Raw genomic sequence first — 23,735 nt, 5'->3', positions numbered from 1 at the left:
TGAAGTGTTTGGAGGGACAGGGAGTGTCACAACGCACAAGTATTTTACCTGGTGAGACACAGGAGGAGCCGGGCCCGGAATCACCCCATAGAGCCCGAAGCCTCCAAGTGGCGCAACTAGTCCCGCGGTACAGTTCTCCGGAGAAGGTTCGAGTCAGATGGCCTCAGGCCTGCAAGACGGCAGTCTGGCATCAGTTCGACGAGGACGTCGACAAGGTGCTCGAAGCAACTGCGAAGGGAGATGTGGACCGAAGGTTGAGGACGATGACGACAATCATCATCAGCCTAGCTGTGGAAAGGTTTGGAGAAGTGGAGAAGAGGCCGGCCAGAACACCTTTCACCATGAACCAACGAGCAACGAAGATCCACAAGATCCGGCAGGATCTGAAGTCCCTCAAGAAGCAGTATAAAGAGGCCAGGGAAGAGCAACATCCCCCCTTGGCAGAGCTGCAAACCATCCTGAGGAAGAAGCTGATGACCCTCCGTAGAGCTGAGTGGCACCGAAGATGCCGGAAGGAAAGAGCCAGGAAGCGAGCATCCTTCATAGCCAACCCCTTCAGCTTCACCAAACAACTACTCGGGCAGAAGCGCAGTAGGAGTTTGGTTGCTCTAAGGAGGAGATCAACCGGCACATCCAGACGACCTACAGTGACCCCGTCAGGCAGCAGGAGCTGGGCCAGTGCAACATCCTGATAAAACCACCTCCACCTAACAAGGAGTTTGATAGTAAAGAGCCACTCCTGAAAGAGGTCCAGGACGTTGTGAAGAGAGCAAGAGCTGGCTCAGCCCCTGGCCCGAGCAGAGTCCCCTACAGGGTCTACAAGAACTGCCCCTTGTTACTGAAACGGCTGTGGAAGATCCTGAAAGTCATCTGGAGGAGAGGAAAAGTGGCGCAGCAGTGGTGATTTGCTGAAGGAGCCTGGATCCCAAAGGAGGAAGATTCCAAGACGATCGATCAGTTCAGAATCATCTCCTTGCTAAGTGTTGAAGGCAAGATCTTCTTCAGCATAGTGGCGAGGCGGCTGACCAACTTCCTCTCCAGCAATGGTTACATCGACAGCTCAGTGCAAAAGGGAGGCTTATCTGGAGTGCCGGGGTGTCTAGAACACACGGGAGTGGTGACCCAGCTCATCAGAGAAGCCAGGGAGAACAAGGGTGACCTGACAGTGCTCTGGCTTGACCTGGCCAACGCCTACGGCTCCATCCCGCACAAGCTGATCCAGACAGTCATGGCCAAGCATCATGTGCCGGGCCAAGTGGCAGATCTCATCCTGAACTATTACAACCAGTTCAGCATGAGAGTCTCATCAGGGTCAGTAACATCAGAGTGGCACAGACTGGAGGTTGGGATCATCACAGGCTGTACCATCTCTGTGATCCTTTTTGCCTTGGCGATGAACATGATCGCCAAGTCTGCTGAGCCAGAGTGCTGGGGCCCTCGGACCAAGTCAGGAATACGCCAACCACCAATCAGAGCCTTCATGGACGACCTGACTGTCACCACTGAGTCAGTGTCAGGAAGCAGGTGGATCCTGCAGGGGTTGGAGAAACTGATTGGATGGGCAAGGATGAGGTTTAAGCCAGGAAAATCAAGGTCACTGCTGCTGAAGAAGGGCAAAGTCATGGACAGGTTCCGCTTCAGCATCGAAGGGTCACCAATCCCAACTGTCTCTGAAAAGCCAGTGAAGAGTCTTGGCAAGGTGTTTAACAGCAGCCTGAAGGATACAGCATCTGTCCAGGCAACCTGTCAAGAGCTGGAGAGCTGGTTGAGAGCAGTGGACCAGTCGGGGCTTCCCGGCAAGTTCAAGGCATGGATTTACCAGCATGGTATCCTGCCAAGGATACTCTGGCCACTGCTTGTCTACGAAGTCCCAATATCCATCGTAGAGAGATTGGAGAGGAAAGTCAGCAGCTTTCTCAGAAGGTGGCTGGGACTGCCCAGGAGCCTTAGCAGCATCGCCCTTTACGGAAATAACACCAAGCTCCAGCTGCCCCTGAAGTCCCTGGAGGAGGAGTTCAAGGTGACTCGGGCCAGAGAGGTGATGATGTACAGGGACTCCAGCGACCCCAAGGTGGCTCAAGCAGGGGTGGAGGTGAAAACTGGGAGGAAGTGGAGAGCCGGCGAAGCTGTGCTGCAAGCAGAGTCCCGGATACGCCACAGAGTCCTGGTGGGAGCAGTGACTCGGGGAAGAGCAGACCTGGGAATCTTCCCATCTCCCCAGTTTGACAAGGCCAAGGGGAAGGAGAGGCGCAGGCTGGTCCAGGAGGAAGTGAGGGCAGTGGTGGAGGAGGAGAGGTGTACCAGAGCAGTTGGATTGAGGCAGCAGGGAGCCTGGACAAGGTGGGAGCAGGCCATGGACCGAAAAGTCACATGGACTGAGCTCTGGCAGGCTGAACCACAGCGCATCAAGTTCCTGGTCCAGGCAGTGTATGATGTCCTGCCCAGCCCATCGAACCTCTTCATCTGGGGCAAAGCGGAATCTCCAGATTGCCCGCAATGCTCAGGCAAGGGGATGTTGGAACACATCCTGAGCTGTTGCCCAAAGTCTCTTGGGCAGGGCCGGTACACATGGCGTCACGACCAGGTTCTCAAACCCATTGCAGAAGCCATCAGCATGGGAATCAGCAGCTGCAGACTAGAACGCCCCACCACCCAGATGATCACCTTCGTGAAGGCCGGAGTGCAGCTGCCAAGAACCACAGCAGCCAGGAATCAGTCAGGAATCCTGGTGACTGCGCAGGACTGGCAGCTTTCCGTAGACCTGGTGAAACAGCTGAAGTTTCCACAGCACATTGCCACGACCACCCTGAGGCCAGATATCCTCCTGGTCTCAGAGGCGACCAAAAACATCGTCTTGTTGGAACTGACAGTGCCGTGGGAGGACCGTCTGGAGGAGGCCCACGAGAGGAAGATGGCCAAGTATGAAGAGCTGGTCATAGACTGCCGTAAGCAGGGCTGGAAGGCAAGGTGTATGCCCATCGAGGTTGGCTGCAGAGGTTTTGCAGGGCAATCGCTCTACAAAGCCTTGAATGCACTGGGCATCAACGGAGTGGCGAGGAGAAGGGCCATCAAGAACACCACAGAGGCAGCGGAGAAGGCATCAAGATGGCTCTGGATCAGGAGAGGAGGTCCATGGGGAGGAGCGAATGCCACCTGAACACAAGTCGTGGTCTGATCAACCACGGCTGGGTCACCTGGGTGAGGGTGTCTGATGTTGAAAGACCCGAAACACCCAATGACCCTAGGTTACATCACTGATGATGTGTTCAGGAGCATCTATCGATGTATTTGTATCAAGTTTAGAGATCCAGGCCCATCGAGTCTGCACCGACCAGCGATCCCCACACATAAACATGATCCTACACACACTCGGAACAATTTACACTTATATACAAGCCAATTAACCTGCAAACCCGTACGTCTTTGGAGTGTGGGAGGAAACGGAAGATCTCAGAGAAAACCCACGCAGTCACGGGGAGAACGTACAAACAAGACAGCGCCCGTAGCCAGGATTGAACCCGGGTCTCTGGTGCTGCAAACTCTGTAAGGCAGCAAATCTACCGCTGCACCACCATGCGGCCCTCTTGACTATGCTCTATTTTCCCCCATGGCTTTGAAGATGTGAACTGGGTTGAAATCTGTTCAGTTGCCTATCTGTGCTAGTATAGAATTTGCTTGACCACCTGCAGTTACTTTACGCTATAATCTCCAGATATAGGTCTGTTTGTTCTATTCTTCAAAGACCATAGTCACTGCCCGTCACCATCACATTACTCCTGCAGACCTCCATTCTTAGGAGTAATTACTGCTGTGCCTTGTCTCTGTCAGATTAATGACTATACCGCTACATTCGGCTCACCGTGGTTGACAATCTTTCTAAATAAGAGTTACTACATAGAGGTATTTTAACACAGGGATAATTACACCACGTCTCTGTTCTGCAGCATCTTCTCCGGTAGTTACAAAACTAAAGAACCTTATTACAGTTAGCTATAGAGTCAGAGTTATTGAGTTCAGAATGGGGCCCTTCAGCCCAATTCATCCATGCAATGCAAGTTGATTAACAAAGCTGATCCTAATTGCTTATCCCTGGTCCATAGCTCTCCAAATCTTTCCTGTCTGCCCACCCCCCTTCAACTCTCCCTTTCCCCCCCTGCCTTTCTCTCCCATTCCCCCCCCCCCCTTCATAAGGTGGTGAAGAATGCCAAACACATTCTTCACCACCCTGTCTACCTGTATCACAACCTATGTTCTATGTTCTACGAAGACTCTACAGAGTCCTATCGTTTACTGTGCAAGTCCTGTCCTGATTAATCTTACCAAAATGTAACGCTGCACATTTATCTGAATTGAATTCCATAGGCCATAACTCAGCCCTTTGGCCCAGTTGATCACGTTTCCAGCTGTAATCATAGATTACCTTTTTCACTGCCCACTATCCCACCAATGTTTTGTGTCCTCCGCAAACTTACTAACCATGTCGCTAACATTCACATCCATATTGATAATATAAATATCAAACAACAGTGTTCCCAGCACCAGTCCCTGTAGCACCACTCGTCACAGGCCTGCAGTCTGAAAAACAACCTTCTACCACCTCCCCCTATTTCCTACCTTCAAGCCAATTCTGTATTCAATTCAATCGTTCTCCCTGGATCCCATGCAATCTAACCTTCCAGACCAGCCTACTATGTCATACCTTGTCAAAGGCTTTGCTAATGTCCAGGTAGACAATGTCCAGTTTCTTCTCTAGCTTCCCAGAATGTCCTAGGATACACTTGATCAAGTCCTGGGGATTTAGCTAACTTAACGTGCTTTACCAGAAATATCAGAACATGTATGGGCTGCACAATGTATTCACCCTTAACTCACAAAGCTAAGTGTCCCCTCATGACTCGAGATCATACATTACACAAGCAAAAGATAATGAGTGTGTTTTCCTTGCTACTTGTGATGCTGAGGCCTGGAGAGCAGGTGCAGGAGAACCATCAGAGTTATAACCACGCAGAGAGATTGCATGGTTATATACAGGGTAACTGAGGGGGAAACTTGTGGGCTGTGGGTTAGGGAGAAGGGTTACAAAGTTAACAGGATTGAGCTTTCATAGAGTCCAAATAGGAGGAATGGGCCAAATCTGACGGCAGGAATCCCTCCAAAATACATCAGTCTGTGTGCCCCAGTGCCCACAATATGAGAAGGAGAATGCTTCTATAGATCTATAGCAGGCCATTGATTACAGTCAAGTTGCTATGCCTCTGGGATTGTCTCTGGTCTCCAGGGATTAAAGGTTAACTCCCAAGGCACTCAAACCTTGCGTGTCTACCTTATTTTCTTTGGCTGCTTACATAGAAACATAGAAAATAGGTGCAGGAGTAGGCCATTCGGCTCTTCGAGCCTGCACCGCCATTCAATATGATCATGGCTGATCATCCAACTCAGTATCCTGTACCTGCCTTTGCTCCATACCCCCTGATCCCTTTAGCCACAAGGGCCACATCTAACTCTTAAATATAGCCAATGAACTGGCCTCAACTACCTTCTGTGGCAGAGAATTCCAGAGATTCACCACTCTCTGTGTGAAAAATGTTTTTCTCATCTCAGTCCTAAAATATTTCCCCCTTATCCTTAAACTGTGACCCCTTGTTCTGGCTGATTAATTATAACGTGCATTGTAGTTTAATTTAGTTTAGAGATACAGCACAGAAACAGGCCCTTTGGCCCAATGAGTCCACGCCAACAAACGATCTCCGTAGACTTCCACTATCCTACACACTAGGGACAATTTACAAATTTTTATCAAGGTGAAATCAACCTACAAACCTACATGTCTCTTGGAGCGTGGGAGAAAACCGGACCAACCTGAGAAAACCCACGCGGTCACAGGGAGAACGTACAACTCCTCTTATTGCATGGTGACCAGAACTTCACACAATATTTCAAGTGTGCTCTCACCAATATCTGGTGCAGTTGTAGCATAACATTGCATTGTAGGTTAGGAAAGAGTTTAAGTTTCGAGTACTGGGAGATTTTAGCTCCGGAGTTAGATTGGAAAAGCCAGTGTTGAGTTCTCCTTGCAGCAAACTAGGTTGATGGGAGCTTTGAAGGAATGCACAAAATTGTGACTAGTTCAGACAAGGGCAATAGAGAGAAGCTTTTCCCATTAGTGGATGGGTCCAGGGCCTGGGGAGACAGGTTTAAGGTTTGGGATGTGAGGAAGAGAGGATGTGGGGAAGCATTTTCTTTATCGGCTGTAGAAAATTAGAAAAGTAGAAAGAACACGCAGAAAAATAACGGAAGGAAGTGGTCACCTGGCCCCTCTTACCTGCCCCACCATTCCATATGGCCATGGCTGCCTCTGTGGGCAGAGGAAGTGAAGGTAAGGTAGGAAGTGAGTTGACACTGAGTCATAATAGTGTTTTACAGCATGGAAACATGCCCTTTGGCCCAACTCGTCCATGCTGACCTGACCATGTTTTTTTTGAGTTAGACTATGTTCCTGCGTTTGGTCCATATCCCTTTTCTTTTTAATCTTCTATTCATGTACATGTCCAAATGTCTTTTGACATTTGTACCTGCCTCTATCACTTCCTCAGGTAGCTCATTCCACATACCTGGAACCTTAGCCCTCAGGTCTCATTCCTCTTTCACCATAAACCGATGTTCTCTAGTTTTAGACTCTCCTCCGCTGGGAAAAGACTGTGATGACCTATCTACTCAAGGCCTTTCCACTGTTTTATAAACATCTGTAAGGTCACCACCTGGCCTCCTTTGGTCTGGGGTAAACTGTCCAGCTATTCCAGTTTCTCCTTGTAACTCAAGCCCTCCAGTTCTAGTAACATCCTTGTGACCCTTTTCTGCACCCTCTCTAGCTTAATCACTCCCTCCTATTGTATGGCAAACAGAATTTCACACAATATTTCAAGTGTGCTCTCACCAACAACTGGTACAGTTGTAACATAACATTGCAACTCTTGTGTTCATTGCCCCATCTTATAAAGGCAAGTGCACCATATATATTCTTCACCACCTTGTCCACTGGTGTCACTGCTTTCAGGAACTACACTATGTACGCCTATCTCTCTCACTCTGTTCAATAACACTCTCTTAGACATTTGAGGGAAATATACATCAGGATCACTGGGACAGACTGAAACTGATTGTTCTGCTTTATAAAGCACTGACTTGGACCAGATGGGCTGAATGGCCTCTTTCTGTGTTTAAAAAAAAAAACATAACTGAACGATCCCATTAGATAACCAAGATTTTACATGGTTTCAGATTGGCAGGAATGTGCTTTCATCCATGTTAGATGTTCCACGTGGATAGTCAGGATGGATCTTTCTTGTAGTTCAGAGGTCACCTGATAAGGGAAGGGTGATTTTGGTCAGAGTCTCTTTAGCAGGTGATGGTGCAATAGAGGCGCAGCGGTAGAGTGCTGCCTCACAGTGCCAGAGACCCAGGTTCGATCCTGACTACGGGTGCTATCTTTACAGAGTTTGTACGTTCTCCCCGTGACCTGCGTGGGATTTCTCTAGGTGCTCTGGTTTCCTCCCACACTCCAAAGACATATAGGTCTGCAATCATTGTAAATTGTCCATAGTGTGCAGGATAGTGTTAGAGTGCAGGGATCACTGATTGGCACGGGGTTGGTGGTTCGAAGGGCCTGTTTCTGCGCTGTTTCGCTAAACTAAACTAAACTAAAATCTGGAACAAGGAGGTCAGAACGTTGTATTTGCATGTGGGTTGTTTGCTTCTTTGGGAAAACTAATGTTTATTGTCCATGGTAACCGTAGAATTATTGTGGCACAGAAGGAGGCCAGTCAACCCATTAATCTACGCTGGCTCTTTGCAGACCAGTGCAGGAACAATGAAAGAATGATGGTATATTCCAAGTTAGGATGTGAGTGACTTAGAATGGGGGAGTTGCAAAAGGAATTGAAACTCCTCATGAGAGTTGGAATTTGATTGATGAAGCAGGTGAAGATGGCTGGGTCGAAGTGACTCTCTTGGGGAACTCCCACAGAGAAGTTCTGGGAGCTAGGATGATTGACCTCCAATGACCCGAGGATTGATAGGACTGAGAAATAGATGGGGCTGCACAGTGGTTCAGTGGATAGCGACACTGCCTCACAGTGCCAGAGACCCAGGTTCAATTCTGACCATCAGTGCTGTCTGAGTAGAGTTTGCACATTTTCCCACAGAGTGGGTTTCAATAGACAATAGACAATAGGTGCAGGAGTAGGCCATTCGGCCCTTCAAGCCAGCACGGCCATTCAATGTGATCATGGCTAATCATCCCCAATCAGTACCCCGTTCCTGCCTTCTCCCCATATCCCCTGACTCCGCTATTTTTAAGAGCCCTATCTAGCTCTCTCTTGAAAGCATCCAGAGAACCTGCCTCCACCGCCCACTGAGGTTTCCTCTGGGTGCTCTGCTTTCCTCCCACATCCGTACGAATGTGCGGGTTAGTAGGTTAATTGGCTGCTGTAAATTGTTCCTAGACTGCAGGTGAGTGATAGAATCTATGGTGGTGGTAGTAGTTGGGTGGAAGAGAGGTGGTTGAAGGAATGTGGAGAAAATAAAATTATATCAATGTAAATATATTCTTAGATAGGCACAAAATGCTGGAGTAACTCAGTGGGACAGGCAGCATCTCTGGGTGAAAGGAATGGGTAATGTTTCAGGTTGAGACCCTTCTTCAGACTCACTAAGAAGGGTCTCAGCCCTAAAACATCATCCATTCCTTCTCCCCAGAGAAGCTGCCTGCCCCGCTGAGTTACTCCAGCATTTTGTGTCTATCTTCAGTGTTAACCAGCATCTGCAGTTCCTTCCTACACGTACATATATTATTTACAGACAGTACAGACTAAGCAGGCCGAAGGGCCTATTTCCGTGCTCTGTGACTATGACTATGTCATGGGATGAACCATCAAGCTGCACAACAAATTACAGAGAGGCGTTACTATATAATGGCACAGGAATAAACCTATTAAGGATAAAATAAAATGCTGTAAGCAATTGGCAGGTCAGAAAGCATCTGTGGGGAGGGAAATAGTTAAAGTACGGAGGTCGATGACCTCTCCTCGATAGTGGTACTTAGCTCTTGGCTGTACAAATCGGAGTTATTTATAGAAGTTTGAGGTAAGTGTTGTTTCACGTTCAGCATCGTGTCAGTTAGGTAGGAGGCACAGCAAACTCACTGAGCATGTGCAGGTTGACTGTGAGATGGATTCATGTGTGCTGTTAAAAAGCAAGGCGGATTTTATTTTTTTGATTTCCTGATTGAACTGATTTTTTGTGGAATAATACCTGAAAAAAATATAGAAAGGTGAGATTTTCTTTTAAATGAGGGTCTGTATAAAGCATGCCTAAACTATTCCTGTTAGAAAACCCTGTGTAAAATATGAATCCACATTTTAGTTTTTTTTAGCTTTGCTATTTTAGTTTGTCTGATTGGTTCTGGTGTAATCTGATTTACATATTCATGTTGCATGGTGCTGCTTGTTCAGCTTGAACAGCCAGGAGCGTGGACGGAGTGATCTTTATTTAAAATTTGCTATTGGATGTGGCATTATTTGCCCCAGGCCAAATCAGAGGATAGTTAAGTGTAAGCCACACTGTTCTTGGTTTGAGGTCAGTAAGAGCAGCTTTCTCCATGTCCAAAAATGGCAGTATTGAACTGATGAGGTTTTATTTATAATAATAGTAATAATAAGGTAGCTTTACTGGTTCCAACCTTTTAGTTCCAGATTTATTTAATTAACTCAATTTAATTCCATAGCTGCTGTGGTGGGATTTGAACTCTTGTCGCTGAATCAGTGGGGTCAACATGGGCTATTGGTCCAAAGACTTCACCACTGTGCTAACCAACCCCAGGTCCACAGGGCTTCAGGTCTCACCACAAGTACCGGGGAGTCAAGATGAGTTAATTTCCTGAGGTCAGCCTTCCTATCCCATCTATAGCTGGTTGATGAAAAGAGACCGCTGTCAGGGAGTACTAGTTTTGACCCATTGGGTGTGGGTCAAACAGCTAAGCTGTGCATCTGAGAGGGCTGTTTTCAACCCTTTCTACAGCAATGTGAAGGTTTCACATGTTGGCCCAAGACCAGTGCAGAAACATGTAGGAATAGGAGTAGGCCCTTGAAACATACCCTGCCATTCAATATGGCCGTGTCGGACCAGTACTGGCTCTAACTCCTCTTCTGTGACAGACTAAGTGCATTATGAACAACAGGTTCTTACCCTAAAGGACATGGGTGAACTAGAATTATAGAGAGATACAGCACGACAATGAGCTCTTCGGCCCATTAGTCAGTGCCAACCATTAAACACTAATTCCATTTTATTATTCTTCCGACCCTCTCATCAACTCTCATAAGATTTGACTAATCACTTGACAAATCTATAGTGGCCAATTAGCCTTCACACAGAGGGTGATGGGAATATACAACGAGCTGCCAGTTGAGGCAGGCACTATAACAACATTTAAAAGACACCTTGGGCAGCTTGGTGGCCTAGCGGTAGTTACTGCCTTATGGTGCTAGAGACCTGAGTTCAATCCTGACTACGGCGCTATCTGTACAGAGTTTGTATGTTCTCCCCTTGACCTGCATGGGTTTTCTCTGAGATCTTCGACTTCCTCTCACGCTTCAAAGAGTTGGTAGGTTACTCCCACGCTTCAGGTTGGTAGGTTAATTGGCTTGGTGTAAATGTAAAATTGCCCCAAGAGTGTGTAGGATAGTGTTAATGTGCAGGGATCGCTGGTCGGTGCCGATGTACAGAAACATAGAAACATAGAAAATAGGTGCAGGAGTAGGCCATTCGGCCCTTCGAGCCTGCACCGCCATTCAATATGATGATGGCTGATCATCCAACTCAGTATCCTGTACCTGCTTTCTCTCCATACCCCCTGATCCCTTTAGCCACAAGGGCCACATCTAACTCCCTCTTAAATATAGCCAATGAACTGGCCTCAACTACCTTCTGTGGCAGAGAATTCAAGAGATTCAACACTTTCTGTGTGAAAAATGTTTTCCTCATCTCAGTCCTAAAAGATTTCCCCCTTATCCTTAAACTGTGACCCCTTGTTCTGGACTTCCCCAACATCGGGAACAATCTTCCTGCATCTAGCCTAGATTTGGTGGGCCGAAGTGCCTGTTTCCACGCTGTATCTCGAAACTAAACTAAAGTAAAACACATTTGGACAGGTACATGGATATGGACGGGTTAGAGGAATTGGGCCAAATGCGGGCAGGTGGAACTAGTGTAGGTGGGGCATCTTGGTTAACATGGGCAAGTTGGGCCGAAGGGTCTGTTTCCATGCTGTATGACTATGACTACCAATCCACACACCTCTGGAGTGTGAGTGGAAATCGGGGGATTTGGGAGAAACAAATGTGGTTACAGGCAGAGCTTGCAAATTCCACATGGACAAAATGGGAAGTCAGGATTGAACCTGGGTCTCTGGCACTGTGAGGCAATGGTTTTTAGCTTTTTAGTTTTAGTTTTAGAGATACAGCGCGGAAACTGGCCCTTCGGCCAACTGAGTCCACCCCGACCAGCAATCCCTGCACACTAACACTATCCTACACCCACAAGGGACAATTTACACATACACCAAGCCAATTAACCTACATACCTGTACGTCGTTGATGTGTGGAAGGAAACCAAACATCTCGGAGAAAACCCAAGCGGTCAAGGGGAGAATGTATAAACTCCGTACAGACAGCATCCTTAGTCGGAATCAAACCCAGGTGCAAGCGCTCTAAGGCAGCAACTCAACCGCTGTACCACCGTGACGCCCATGTTGCTGTGCCATGAGTTGAAGCGTTTGGACCACTCAATAGTCTTAATTTATGCCAGCCATTTAATTCACAGATTTTGAGAAAGTGAATGAAATTCTTTGAATTCCCTTGTTGGGATTTGAACTCTTGTCACATATTATGCAAAATTTGAATTTTGTTTATATATTTTAATGTTAACATGGCATTGATAATCCAGGGTTTAACGCATAAGATTACAAAATTAAATTGCATGAATTTGGCTTGGCTTTCATTCAGTTTCAAGGATTAGGGAATGATTTGATCCTCTTGGGGTGAGGGGAAAGTTCTGAACATGCCGAGGCTTTATAAGGCGCTGGTCAGGCCACATTTGGAGTATTGTGAGCAGGTTTGGGCCCCATATCTGAGGAAGGCTGTGCTGGCATTGGAGAGGGTCCAAAGGAGGCTTATACGAATGATCCCAGGAATGATTGGGTCAAAATATGATGAGCATTTAACTGCGCTGGGCCTCTACTCATTGGAATAGAACAATGGGGGGAGAACCTCATTGAAATTTACCAAATAGTGAAAGGCCTGGACAGAGTGGATGTGGAGAGGATGTTTTCACTGGTGGGAGAGTCAAAGACCAGATGCCATAGCTTCAGAATAAAAGGATGTACCTTTAGAAAGGAGATGTGGAGGATTTTCTTTAGTCAGGGGGTGATGAATGTTGAATTCCTAGCCACAAATGGCTGTGCAGGCCATCATTGGGTTATTTTAAAGTGCAGGTTGACAGATTAGTAAGGGTATCAGGGTTAATGGGGTGAAGGCAGGAGAATGGGGTTGAGAGGGAACGATAGATCAGCCATGATCGAATGCACTTGATGGGCCGAATGGTCTATTCTGCTCCTGTAACCTATGAACCTATGAACATTTCTTCAATTTCCTTGTGAAATGGGAGAACGCCATTCAGCCCATGATGTCTATGGCAGCTCTCAGAGCAATCTTTCAATCCCTTTGTTCCACTAATCTCCTTGTGACCTATTTTCTCTCTCATGCCAATCAACACTCCCTTTAATAATCCCATCATTCACCTACCAACAAGGGATGGTTAACCCACTGACTCGCTTGTCTTTGGGATGTGGGAGGAAACCGGAGGTCATAAGGAGAGCATGCAAACTCCACACACACAGCACCAGATATCAGGAGTTTGCCAGAGCTGTGTGTAGGTTAATTGGCCACTGAAAATTTCCCCTTTGTGTGGGCTAATAGCAAAGGGAATCAAAGGAGAGTTGACAGGTTTATGTTAGAGAGAATTTTGAAGGGGCCAAGGGAATTGAGGAGAGGGGAATTAGGACAGATGAGAATGCACCCTTGGATCATATGATCTTCTATGCTGTTATAACCGTGAGAAGGTATAAGAAAGGAGAGAAGCGGAGAGCCAGACGGGATTGGGATCATGGAATTTCGAGCCTCAGTGACTGAAGACAGCGGAGCAATTAGATTGGGAGACACAGGCCTTTGAATTCACCTCGGACCAGCCAAATCACCACCCAATCCAACAATAATGGAGGTATTGATTAATCGCAGCAGTGAACTTATACCAATAGGCCGGCAGCAGTCCCAGACATGTGGCAATTAGTGTAGAGCTCAGAGAGTGTTAGGCGAGAAGTCCAGCTGCTCCTGTCAAGTGTTGCAACACTTAATGGATATCAGGTTCCAAATTACTCATCCAGCATATCCCAAACTATTGCTCATTGAAAGCAGTGAGTTGCTCATGTGTGGATGCTCTGTGCGACCAGGTTAAATACTAATTAATGCAAATCTCTTCACACGGCTCGCATAACATCAGGATGCAAAAGCCATGAGTTACTTCTTCAGCGCATGCACTGCCATACTGCAGCAGCCAATATGTGCACTCCAAGATCCCACAAATGGCAATCTGATAATGGCCAGACAAGATGTGTGAGTGATTTTGCCCAGGGCACCAAGGAGAAGTCCCCCCCATGAGGCAGCATATCCACCTTGGAGGACCTCGGTTTACTGACTCAATGCCTTGAACAGTACATCTGCGCGGCCCTGGATATTCATGGTCAAGGTTACAGGATGGCAGCACTTGTTGCACAGGGCACCTGGCACAGTTGCAGCCTCTGCCTACTGTCAGCCAACTGCATTCAAGTCAGAGGGCTAAAGAATCCTCACTTTCACTTTCACTTTCACTCCCACTTTCACTCTCACTTTCTCCCCTCCCCTCTCTCCCCTCTCTTTTATCTCTCCTCTCTCTCCTCTCTCTGTGTCACTTTCTCACTCTGTCACAATGTTCTCTTTACCTTCTTTGTTTTGGACTTTCCAGTTTTAATCTTCCCATCATTTTCTTTCCATTACTTTCTCGTTGTCACTCTGAAGTTCTCTTTTTCTCTTTCTCTCTGTCTTCCCCCTCACTTTTTCTTTTTCTCTCCCTCTCCCTCTCCCCCTCCCCCTCCCCCTCCCCCTCCCCCCTCAGTTATTTTTTACTCCTCTCTTTACATTCTCTCTCTCTCTTTTTCCATCTCTCTTGGTTTCTCTCTCTCGCTCTAGCTGTGGTTTGGCACTTACAGACCAACCAAATGTTACTCATTGACCTTAAAAACCTGCATGGATTTTAATGTAAAGAATTGTTCTTTCCATAGTGTGTGCCACTTCAAATGTCAGTTCTGGAAACTGTTAAGCAACATATGGAATAGATTTGCATTCAGCAAGTGCAACACTCACCACGTTCAACAGCCTTCAGGCATTCAGTAGGACTTTTTTTTTCCTCTCCTAGATTATTACAACTGTCGTTACCTTTGCTGACTGAGTTACCAATAACCCTTCGGAAGTTGTTTGCTTTGAAAGAAATTGAAGGTTGAAAACTGCCTTGTTTAATTCCCGAACAGGATTATAGGGAGGTTGCACGTAAGGTCATCAGGTCAAAGGTTGTGACACTCGGAGTTGCTCAATCATTCTGGAGTACAAGGCCTCCGGCATACACTAGTAACACACGAAACACGTACATTCTTATCAGTTAGAAACTGCCAAAATGGTCAATTTCTGCACTGTACAATATTGTGGGAATAGGAGTAACCGGGAGAGAAAACTAGCAAAATCACTGATGCTCACTGGCTTGCGAAAGAGCAGTGTGCCGGCGGATTGAGGGCAAGTCCCCTCTTGGTGAATCCCCCCCCCCCAATTAACCCGACCCCCGGACCCCTACCACCACACGGGGTGATTCACCCACCACCGAACCCAACCCAATCCCCACGACGTTTGCCGCTTGTACACCATAAGGCATTGCGTGGCAACAGTACGGGTCACGGTTCGTGACCTTGACTGTCGTGCAACCTCCCTATTGAAGCAGATTATCTGGTCCTTATCACATTCCTGCCTGTGAAAACTGTCTGTGCACATATTGTTTGCCGTATTTCCTGTGTTGTAATTGTAGCTACAACCAGTAGCAGCGCCTTGACATCTTGATTTGTGAAATGTGCTGTAGTGTTCCTTGCAAGTGAGAGACAGGTGGGATATTTCTAATCTTTGTTTACCTGCGTAAGAAATAATTAATCCAGAGTTCTGGTCGTGGAAGACTTGGTCTGAAGAAGAATTGTTTTGATGGGCTCACGAATGGCCCTCATTTCTCACCTGGAGTCCAGAATATAATCAGACTACAGAAACACTTGTGTCGGAAGGAACTGCAGATGCTGGTTTACACTATATTCTGCACCCTGGTATTTTACTCTCAGCGCTACCTATTGTACTTGTGTATAGAAGATAAGCACAACATGCTGGCGTAACTCAGCGGGTCAAGCAGCATCTCTGCAGAAAAGGAATATGTAACGTTTCGGGTCGAGATCCTTCTTCAGACTGAGAGTCAGGGGAGTGGGAAACTTAGGTTAGGCAGCATCTGTGGAAGGAAATAGTTGAATTAAATTGAATTGAATACTTTATTGTCACATGTGGCAAGTCAGTGAAATTCTTTGATTGCATACCCAAGGTATTTCAGGTCAAAGATCTTTTACCAATAACACTCTTTACTCAAGATAGATCTGACGAAAGATCTTCAACTCAAAATATTAACTTGTTTTCTCACCGCAGGCTTTTTTTGTGTTTCTTTCAGATTTTCAGCACCTGCAGGTTTTTGGTTTAGTTTAGCTTAGAGGCACAGCATGGAAATAGGCACTTTGGCTAACCGCGTCTATATGAACCAAGGTGGAGATTGATAGATTGTTGATTAGTACAGGTGTCAGGGGTTATGGGGAGAAGGCAGGAAAATTGGGTTGAGAGGTCAAGATAGATCAACCATGATTGAATGACGGAGTAGATGATGGGCAAAATGGCCTAATTCTGCTCCTTTAACTTTGAAATTATGAACATGCAAACTCCACAGAGACAGCACCAGAGGTGAGGATTGAATCTGTGTCGCAGGAGCTGTGTGGCAGCATCTCTACTCTCGAGGGCTCTATACACCCCAACATGAATCTATTGGCTCATAGAAGCACAGTGCGGATGGCCTGTTGCAAGGAAAACATCTATCAAACCATCCGTCTCCGCCAACATCTCAGCTAGATGTTCATTGCTACTGAACTGGGATGGAAAGAGAGAAGTGGCACTGTGGCGCAGCAGTAGAGTTGCAGCCTTACAGTGCTAGAGACCTGGGTTCGATCCAGACTACGGTTGCTGTCTGTATGGAGTTTGTACATTCTTCCCATGACTGCATTTGTTTTCTCCGAGATCTTCTGTTTCCTCCCATACGCCAAAGACGTACAGGTTTGTAGGTTAATTGGCTTGGTATAAATGTAAATTGTCCCTTGTGTGTGTAGGATAGTGTTAAAGTGCTGGAATCACTGGTCAGTGCGGACATGGTGGGCCGAAGGGCCTGTCTCCGTGCTGTACCTCTAAACTAAACTAAACTAAGTGGGAAGGACGAAGATCAGGAGAGCTTTCACACTCAGTCTTGGTGTGGTCGATGGGCACAGGAGTTGATGGGCATTGCGGAAATGCCCAGATTGTAGCTTGGCCTTCCTCTCAGCTTTCCTAGGCTGTACAAACCAGACCATAGCGATAAAGTGACCCAGAGGACAAGGGAAACCTCAGGGCTGGGTTCTGACACTGTTGCCAAATCTTGACCAGTTCTAAGAAATAGTGAGGTCTCCCTTCCTATTGTTCATCTCCCTTCGATTTAAGGTAGGATTGATTAGTTGGAATCCAATTCCATCAGCAACTCTGACTTTTACAGTGTTCTTAAAGTCAACGGGCAGCACTGTGGCGCAGCGGTAGAGTTGCTGCCTCACAGTATTAGAGACCCGGGTTCAATCTTGACTATGGGTGTTGCCTGTATGGAGTTGTACTTTCTCCCCGTGACCTAGAAACAGAAACATAGAAATTAGGTGCAGGAGTAGGCCATTCGGCCCTTCGAGCCTGCACCACCATTCAATATGATCATGGCTGATCATCCAACTCAGTATCCCGTACCTGCCTTCTCTCCATACCCTCTGATCCCCTTAGCCGCAAGGGCCACATCTAACTCCCTCTTAAATATAGCCAATGAACTGGCCTCGACTACCCTCTGTGGCAGGGAGTTCCAGAGATTCACCACTCTCTGTGTGAAAAAAGTTCTTCTCATCTCGGTTTTAAAGGATTTCCCCCTTATCCTTAAGCTGTGACCCCTTGTCCTGGACTTTCCCAACATCGGGAGCAATCTTCCTGCATCTAGCCTGTCCAACCCCTTAAGAATTTTGTAAGTTTCTATAAGATCCCCTCTCAATCTCCTAAATTCTAGAGAGTATAAACCAAGTCTATCCAGTCTTTCTTCATAAGACAGTCCTGACATCCCAGGAATCAGTCTGGTGAACCTTCTCTGCACTCCCTCTATGGCAATAATGTCCTTCCTCAGATTTGGAGACCAAAATTGTACGCATGTGACCTATGTGGGTTTTCTCTGAGATCTTCGGTTTCCTTCCACACTGCAAAGACGCACAGGTTTGTACATTAATTGGCTTGGTGTAAATGTAAAATTGCTCCTAGTGTGTGTAGGATAGTGTTAACGCCCGTCGAGGCGCTGCGTACGGCCTCAATGCGGCTGCGGGCCAACAGGCTGTTGCCGCGCGGAATTTTTGGACAGTGTCAGTTTTTCGGAGCCCTGCGCGATGTCGGGACCCGACCCGCACAACTCCATACGGCTCCGGCGATCGAAGTGGGACCGGCCCCGCGAGGCCGTACGGCTCAAGCGACCACGTTAGGTCGCGCTTGCCGCATGGAGTCGCATGCTGATGGGACAGGCCCTTAATAGTGCAAAACGAAATAGTGCAACCTATTCATAGTCCATTGTGGTTCTGTGCTAAGTAAGGTAGGTTTGCAGTTCTACAGGGTGGTTTAGGAGCCTGGTGGTTGGCAGGTGGGAGATTCTTCTTCAACATGGTGGTCACAGTTCTCTGGCTCCTGTACCTCCCTTCTGATGTAACAGCAAGTATGAGCATGGACAGGGTGGTGTTGATATTTGATGGTATTAACTGCTTTTTTTAAAAACAAAAATAACTATAATCAATTATTGCAATATACAATACAAAACAATTGCAAACAAACCCACACCGTAGTACAAAATCACCCAATTATCTAAACAAATATTCTTATATACTATTCCGATATAACGAAATACAGTATTATACAACTATATTAAACTCCTTGTCAATTCCACCCCCCGCGGTGCCCAATGGTCCCGGAAATCCCCCTGGGTGTCCGTGGACAGCGCGCATTAACTGTCTTTTTGAGGCATCACTCCCAGTTGATCCCTTTGATGGTGGGGAGGTCAATACCTGCAATGGGCCGGGCAATGTTCACCACCTTCTGCAGCCTGCTTCATTCTTGAGTGTCCAAGTTACCAAAACAGGCATGATGCAACTGGTCCATATGCTCTCTACCCTGTAGAAGTTTGATAGAGTATTCGGTAACACACCATTGTAAATGAGACCATTGTGGAGTTGAGCAGCGAGCTCTCTTTACATTTTCATTAAACTGTTCAGCATCTTAAAGTAAAGGGCATCTTTGATTCTTTCAATTTTCAGGTTCAAAGTGGTTATGCCACAGGATGAAATGCTGAGTGAAACAGTAACTAATAGGAACCTGAGGGGCAACTGTTTTACACAAAGGGTGGTGGGTGTCTGGAACGAGCTGTCAGAGGCAGTAGTTGAGGCAGCTACTTTAAAAAACATTTAGATAGGTACATGGGTAAGACACATTTGGAGGGATATGGGCCAAACCCAGGCAGGTGAGACAACTGTAGATGGGCCATGTTGGTCGGTATGGGCGTGTTGGACCGAAGGGCCTGTTTCCGAGCTGCATGATTCTGTTACTCTAGGGGTTTGGTGCCAGCATCACTAGATTAGTGGTCCAGAGCCTTGGGTTTCTAATTTCGTGGGAGCAAATTACAGCATGGGAAGTGTCAGGATTTGAATTCTGCTTTGAGTAAAAGTCAGGAGATGCAAATATGGCAATAGTTACATTTAACAGTGAAGTTGCTGGGCTCTTTTTCTCACTTGCTATCTCTACCTTTTGTACTCTCGGGCTTTCTTTCAAATCCTCTCACTCTTTCTCACACTCTGTTGATGTCGCTTTTCCTCTTGTTCTCTTGCTTGCTCTCTTGCTCACCACCTTTCTTTCACCCGCATTAACACATTCACATAACCTCACACCCGTGCTCTCACTATTTCCTTGCTTTCGTACCCACGTGCTCTCTCATTCACTCACCCCGTCACCCTTGAATTCTCCCATGCTCTTATTTCTTACGCTTTCCCTTGTTTTCTTTCTCTTCTCACTTTTCCTCTTTCCTCTCCCTCGACCTATTTCAAGTATTAATTCAATTACTGGTCCACCCCCGATTTTCCAGCAATTGGTGGTCCAGTACCTCCTTTAATCCGGACAAAATGACAAGAGCGCACATGAAATCCCCCACGGAAGTCCCCCCGAAAATGTGGGGCCGAGGCGGGATCTCTACCTCATCGGTCGATCTCTACCTCATCGGGACTTCTGCTGATCGGGTTTTCCCACTGCGGCTGGGGTTCTGGAACTCCAGCCCATTCCCAGAGCTGACTTCTGATGCTGACTTTGCGGGGTGGTATCTGGCCCCAGCGGGCAAAGCGGACCGTTCAGATACTGTTGGATTCCTCTTGGAGGCCATCAACTCGGTTGGTCTGGCAACACGGATAATCCAGAAAGGCTCTTGAATCAAAGATGCAACAAAATCGCTGGTGGCCCTGCACAATGCAGTTCAAAGTAATTCTACTGAATGTTCCTCAAAAGTACACCCATCTTGTTTGCCAATTACACAGTGGAAATTGACAAGATTTGCAATAGAAGACAAATCTGTTCCTGACTCAGTGATGTTATTCAAGGAATTTCCTATATTCCTGTTCCTGGCATTCCCTAAAGGAAGAAGACTTGCATCTATATAGAATTTATTAGAACTTCCAGATATCCTAAAATGATTTCTCACCCAACAACCACCACCTCTTTGAGTTTAGGGCTATTTTCTATGTAAAAGCACACAAACTAGAAGCAGGATTAGGCTACGGATTAGACTCCCTCACGTTAGTTCTGCTGATCTGATTTTTAATGTCAACACTGCCTTTCTATTGACTCACCTACCCTTGGTAACATGTTACCAGTTTGCTTATCAAACATTTATCCATCAAACTATTCAAAGACTGCTTCTGCCGTGCCTCAATAAGGAGGGATCCACAGATTTGTAGCACTCAGAGTGTACCTCCATTCTGTCTTAAATGGGCACCCCCTTTTTTTTTACTAGGGATATGACCCCTAGTTCGAGATTCTCCCACGTGAAGAAATTTCCTCAACATCCACCCCCCCCCCCCAGGACATTTTAGGATCTTCATTCTCTCGTTCCTCTTCCTGTAATCCTTCCCCCACTCACTCTATTGGTCTCTCACTCCCTTCCTTGTTTGTCTTCCCTCCCGCTAACCTACTCTTTCCTGCAACCTATCTTTAGAGCTCTCCCTCTTCATCGCGTCCACCCTTCAAAGAGAGTTTTGTGTTTCGATCAGGTTCACGTCTTTAACTCTATATTAATTGATGGGATGTAGGCTGAGCCAGTACTTAATGGCCCATCCCTAATATCCCTTGAGAAGGTGCTGGTGAGCTGTGCCTTGAACCTCTGCAGTCATTGAGTTGTGAGTATACCCGCCATGCAATTAAATACGTTAGTTCAAGGACCATAACTAAGTAATAGTAAAGGAATGGCAAGTCAGGGTGGAGTGTGGCTTAGAGGGCAACCGAAGAAATGGTGCTCCCATGCTTTTTCTGTCCCTGTCCTTATACCCGGATGAGGCTGCAGCTAATCGTCATAAAACCCACCCATTCCAGTTAATAATCTCGTAAACCTTCTCTGAATTTTCTTCCAAAACATTTACTTCCTTCCTTAAATCATGAAGCCAATGCTACACATGATATTACAGATGTGGTCTCACCAATGGCTTGTACACACTGAAGCATAACCTCCCACTGGTTGCAATAAATCCCACACTGACTTGCGATGTTAATAGCAAACAACCCACATTTCTATGACCTTACAAGGCCAAATAGCAGTATGGAGTCAAATGAATTGGACTGCACAGTGGAGCAGCAGTAGAGTTGCTGCCTTCGAGTACCAGAGACCCAGGTTCGATCCTTACTGCGGGTTGTGTTTGTATGGAGTTTGTACGTTCTCCTGTGACCACGTGGGTTTTCTTTGGGTGCTCTGGTTTCCTCCTACACGCTAAAGACATGTAGGATTGTAGGTTAATTGGCTTCAGTAAAAAATGTAAAATTGTTTCTAGTGTGTAGGATAGTATTAGGGTACGGGGTCATTGGTGGTCAGCATGGAATTGGTGGCCCAAATGCTGTTGGTTAACTCTACACACAGCTTCAGAGACCCAGTGCCCATCATGACCTCCAGTGCTGTCTTCCTGTGACCTCGCGGGTTTCCCCGGGTGCTCCGATTTCTTCCCACATCCCAAAGATATGTGGGAGTTGTAAAGTTTGACAGCCACAGGGAAGAAAGATCTGTATTTTGGTGGAACCAGTCTGTTGCTGAAGAAACTCCTCAGGTTGACCAGGTGTGACATGGAGGGGATGAGCTGCATTGTCCAGGATGCTCCGCAGTTTCAGGAACATCCTCCTCTCCAAAACCACCTCCCCTGAAACCAACTCCGCCCCCAGGACGGAGCCTGTTGCAGGGAAGTAAGTGAGGAAATGGAGCTGCCAGGAGTGCTCTGATGGGCAGAAAGGCCTCCTTCTATGCTGTAAGAAAATGTAATAGGAATTTGGAGTCACATCTAAGCCAGAGCAGGTAAGGATGATAGATTCCTTTCTCTGAAGAGTGTTGGCGAGTCAAATGTTATCCAAGCGAAAACAAATAAAACTGCAGATGCTGGAATATGAAACGAAAACAGAAATGTTGGCCGAGCTTAGCCAGTCAAGCGTCATCTGTGGAGGGAGAAACCTGTTTCAAATGTGACTGCCTTGCAGCCGCTGAAAGACATTTTGTTCTGTATCATTGGTGTAACATGTACAGGAAGCGATATGGTATCAGTGATAGGCACCAGCTAGGATAACAGGGGAAGCCTTGTAGATAATGCATGATGCTATTGTCATTCACCTAGGTTTCAATTCAACATTTCAGCTGAAAGATGACACTGCAGTACGCTCTCCGAGCCACAGTGCACGTCAGCCTCGCTCACATGCTCGATGGTGACAAGTGGGATTTGAACCCACAAGCTTCTGACTCAGAGGCAGCAGTGCTACCCACTAGGCCAAGGCCTGAGTGCTCATCTGACCTCCTGGGCACTCATTGTGCTGAGATCAAAACTTACCACATTGTCTCTTACTCATTCTGTCCCAAGACTGTGGTTCTCCTGATCTGATTCATTGCCTTTTATGGTCTTTTCAACCCCTCGTTCAGTATCACCAATCCGAAACCTATTACCTGTCACAAGAGGAAATAAAGAGCTGTTACTTAAAACTTGCTGATTATGGGTCGAATTTGGAAAAGAGGAATCTATGGAAAAAATTTATATGCATTTCACTGACGGTGTTATGACAATAGTGGCAGAGTGGTTAAATTATCAGACTCGTAATTCCAGAAGCATATTAGTGGTCTCATGTTCAAATTGCATTTGAGGAACTTAAATTTGAATAATGTGAACGAGAGTGAATGGGAACATTAAAGTTTAGTTTCTGTTTATTAGTTTATTTGTCACGTGTACAGAGATACAGCGAAAATACGTTTGTTGTGTGCTGACCAGTCAACGGAAAGACGATACATGATTACGATACATGTTAAAGGGAATAACGCAATTAACATTTACGGCAAGATAGAGGTGACTGTTAATATCACTTACCCCAAGTTGAAAAATCAAATAAATACTTTAAATCTTGGTTATGTGGTAAATATTGTCCAGGGTATAGGGGGCAAAAGGCTGGTTGAAATGGTGACATAGGGGGTGGCACAGTGGTGCACAGTTGTAGAGTTGCAGCATTACAACGATAGAGACCAGGATTCGATCCTGACTACGGGTGCTGTCTGTGCGGAGTTTGTACGTTCTCCCCATGACCCCATGGGTTTTCCCCGGGTGCTTCGAATTCCTCCCACATTCCAAAGACGTACAAGTTGTAGGTTAATTGGCATCGGTAAAAATTGTAAATTGTCCCTAGTGTGTAGGATAGTGTTAGTGTATGGGGATCGCTAGTCGGCGTGGATTTGGTGGGCCGAAGGGTCTGTTTCCGTGCAGTACCTTGAAACTAAACTACATTTTATCTTTCATACCTGCCGGCAATGGGTAACCCCAATGGTTACATGCCTTGTGAAAAACCTGGCTCTTCTGACAACATAGCACTCCATTAGCATTGGCCCTGGCAGCATCTGTGTCGATTCAACGGGGAATAATTAACCACAGGAGCATGGTGTTTACT

General features: G+C 46.5%; 2 protein-coding genes across 7 annotated transcripts in view; both read left to right on the top strand.

Annotated features, from left to right (window-relative positions):
- The window catches only part of hivep2 (HIVEP zinc finger 2), a 241,941-nt gene that overhangs the window by 108,362 nt on the left and 109,844 nt on the right, over positions 1-23,735 (top strand). The window lies entirely within an intron of this gene.
- On the top strand, positions 249-3,130 carry LOC116976275 (the record flags this gene model as incomplete). Its single annotated transcript, XM_033026039.1, is given in 2 exon segments — positions 249-600; positions 603-3,130. Coding segments are annotated over 2 exon segments (2,865 nt in total), but the record flags the coding sequence as incomplete, so codon positions are not given.

Source organism: Amblyraja radiata, chromosome 8 (assembly GCF_010909765.2).
Source record: "Amblyraja radiata isolate CabotCenter1 chromosome 8, sAmbRad1.1.pri, whole genome shotgun sequence".
Lineage (NCBI taxonomy): Eukaryota > Metazoa > Chordata > Chondrichthyes > Rajiformes > Rajidae > Amblyraja > Amblyraja radiata.
Note: the sequence above shows the minus strand (reverse complement) of the source record. Positions and strands in the feature narration are given on the sequence as shown.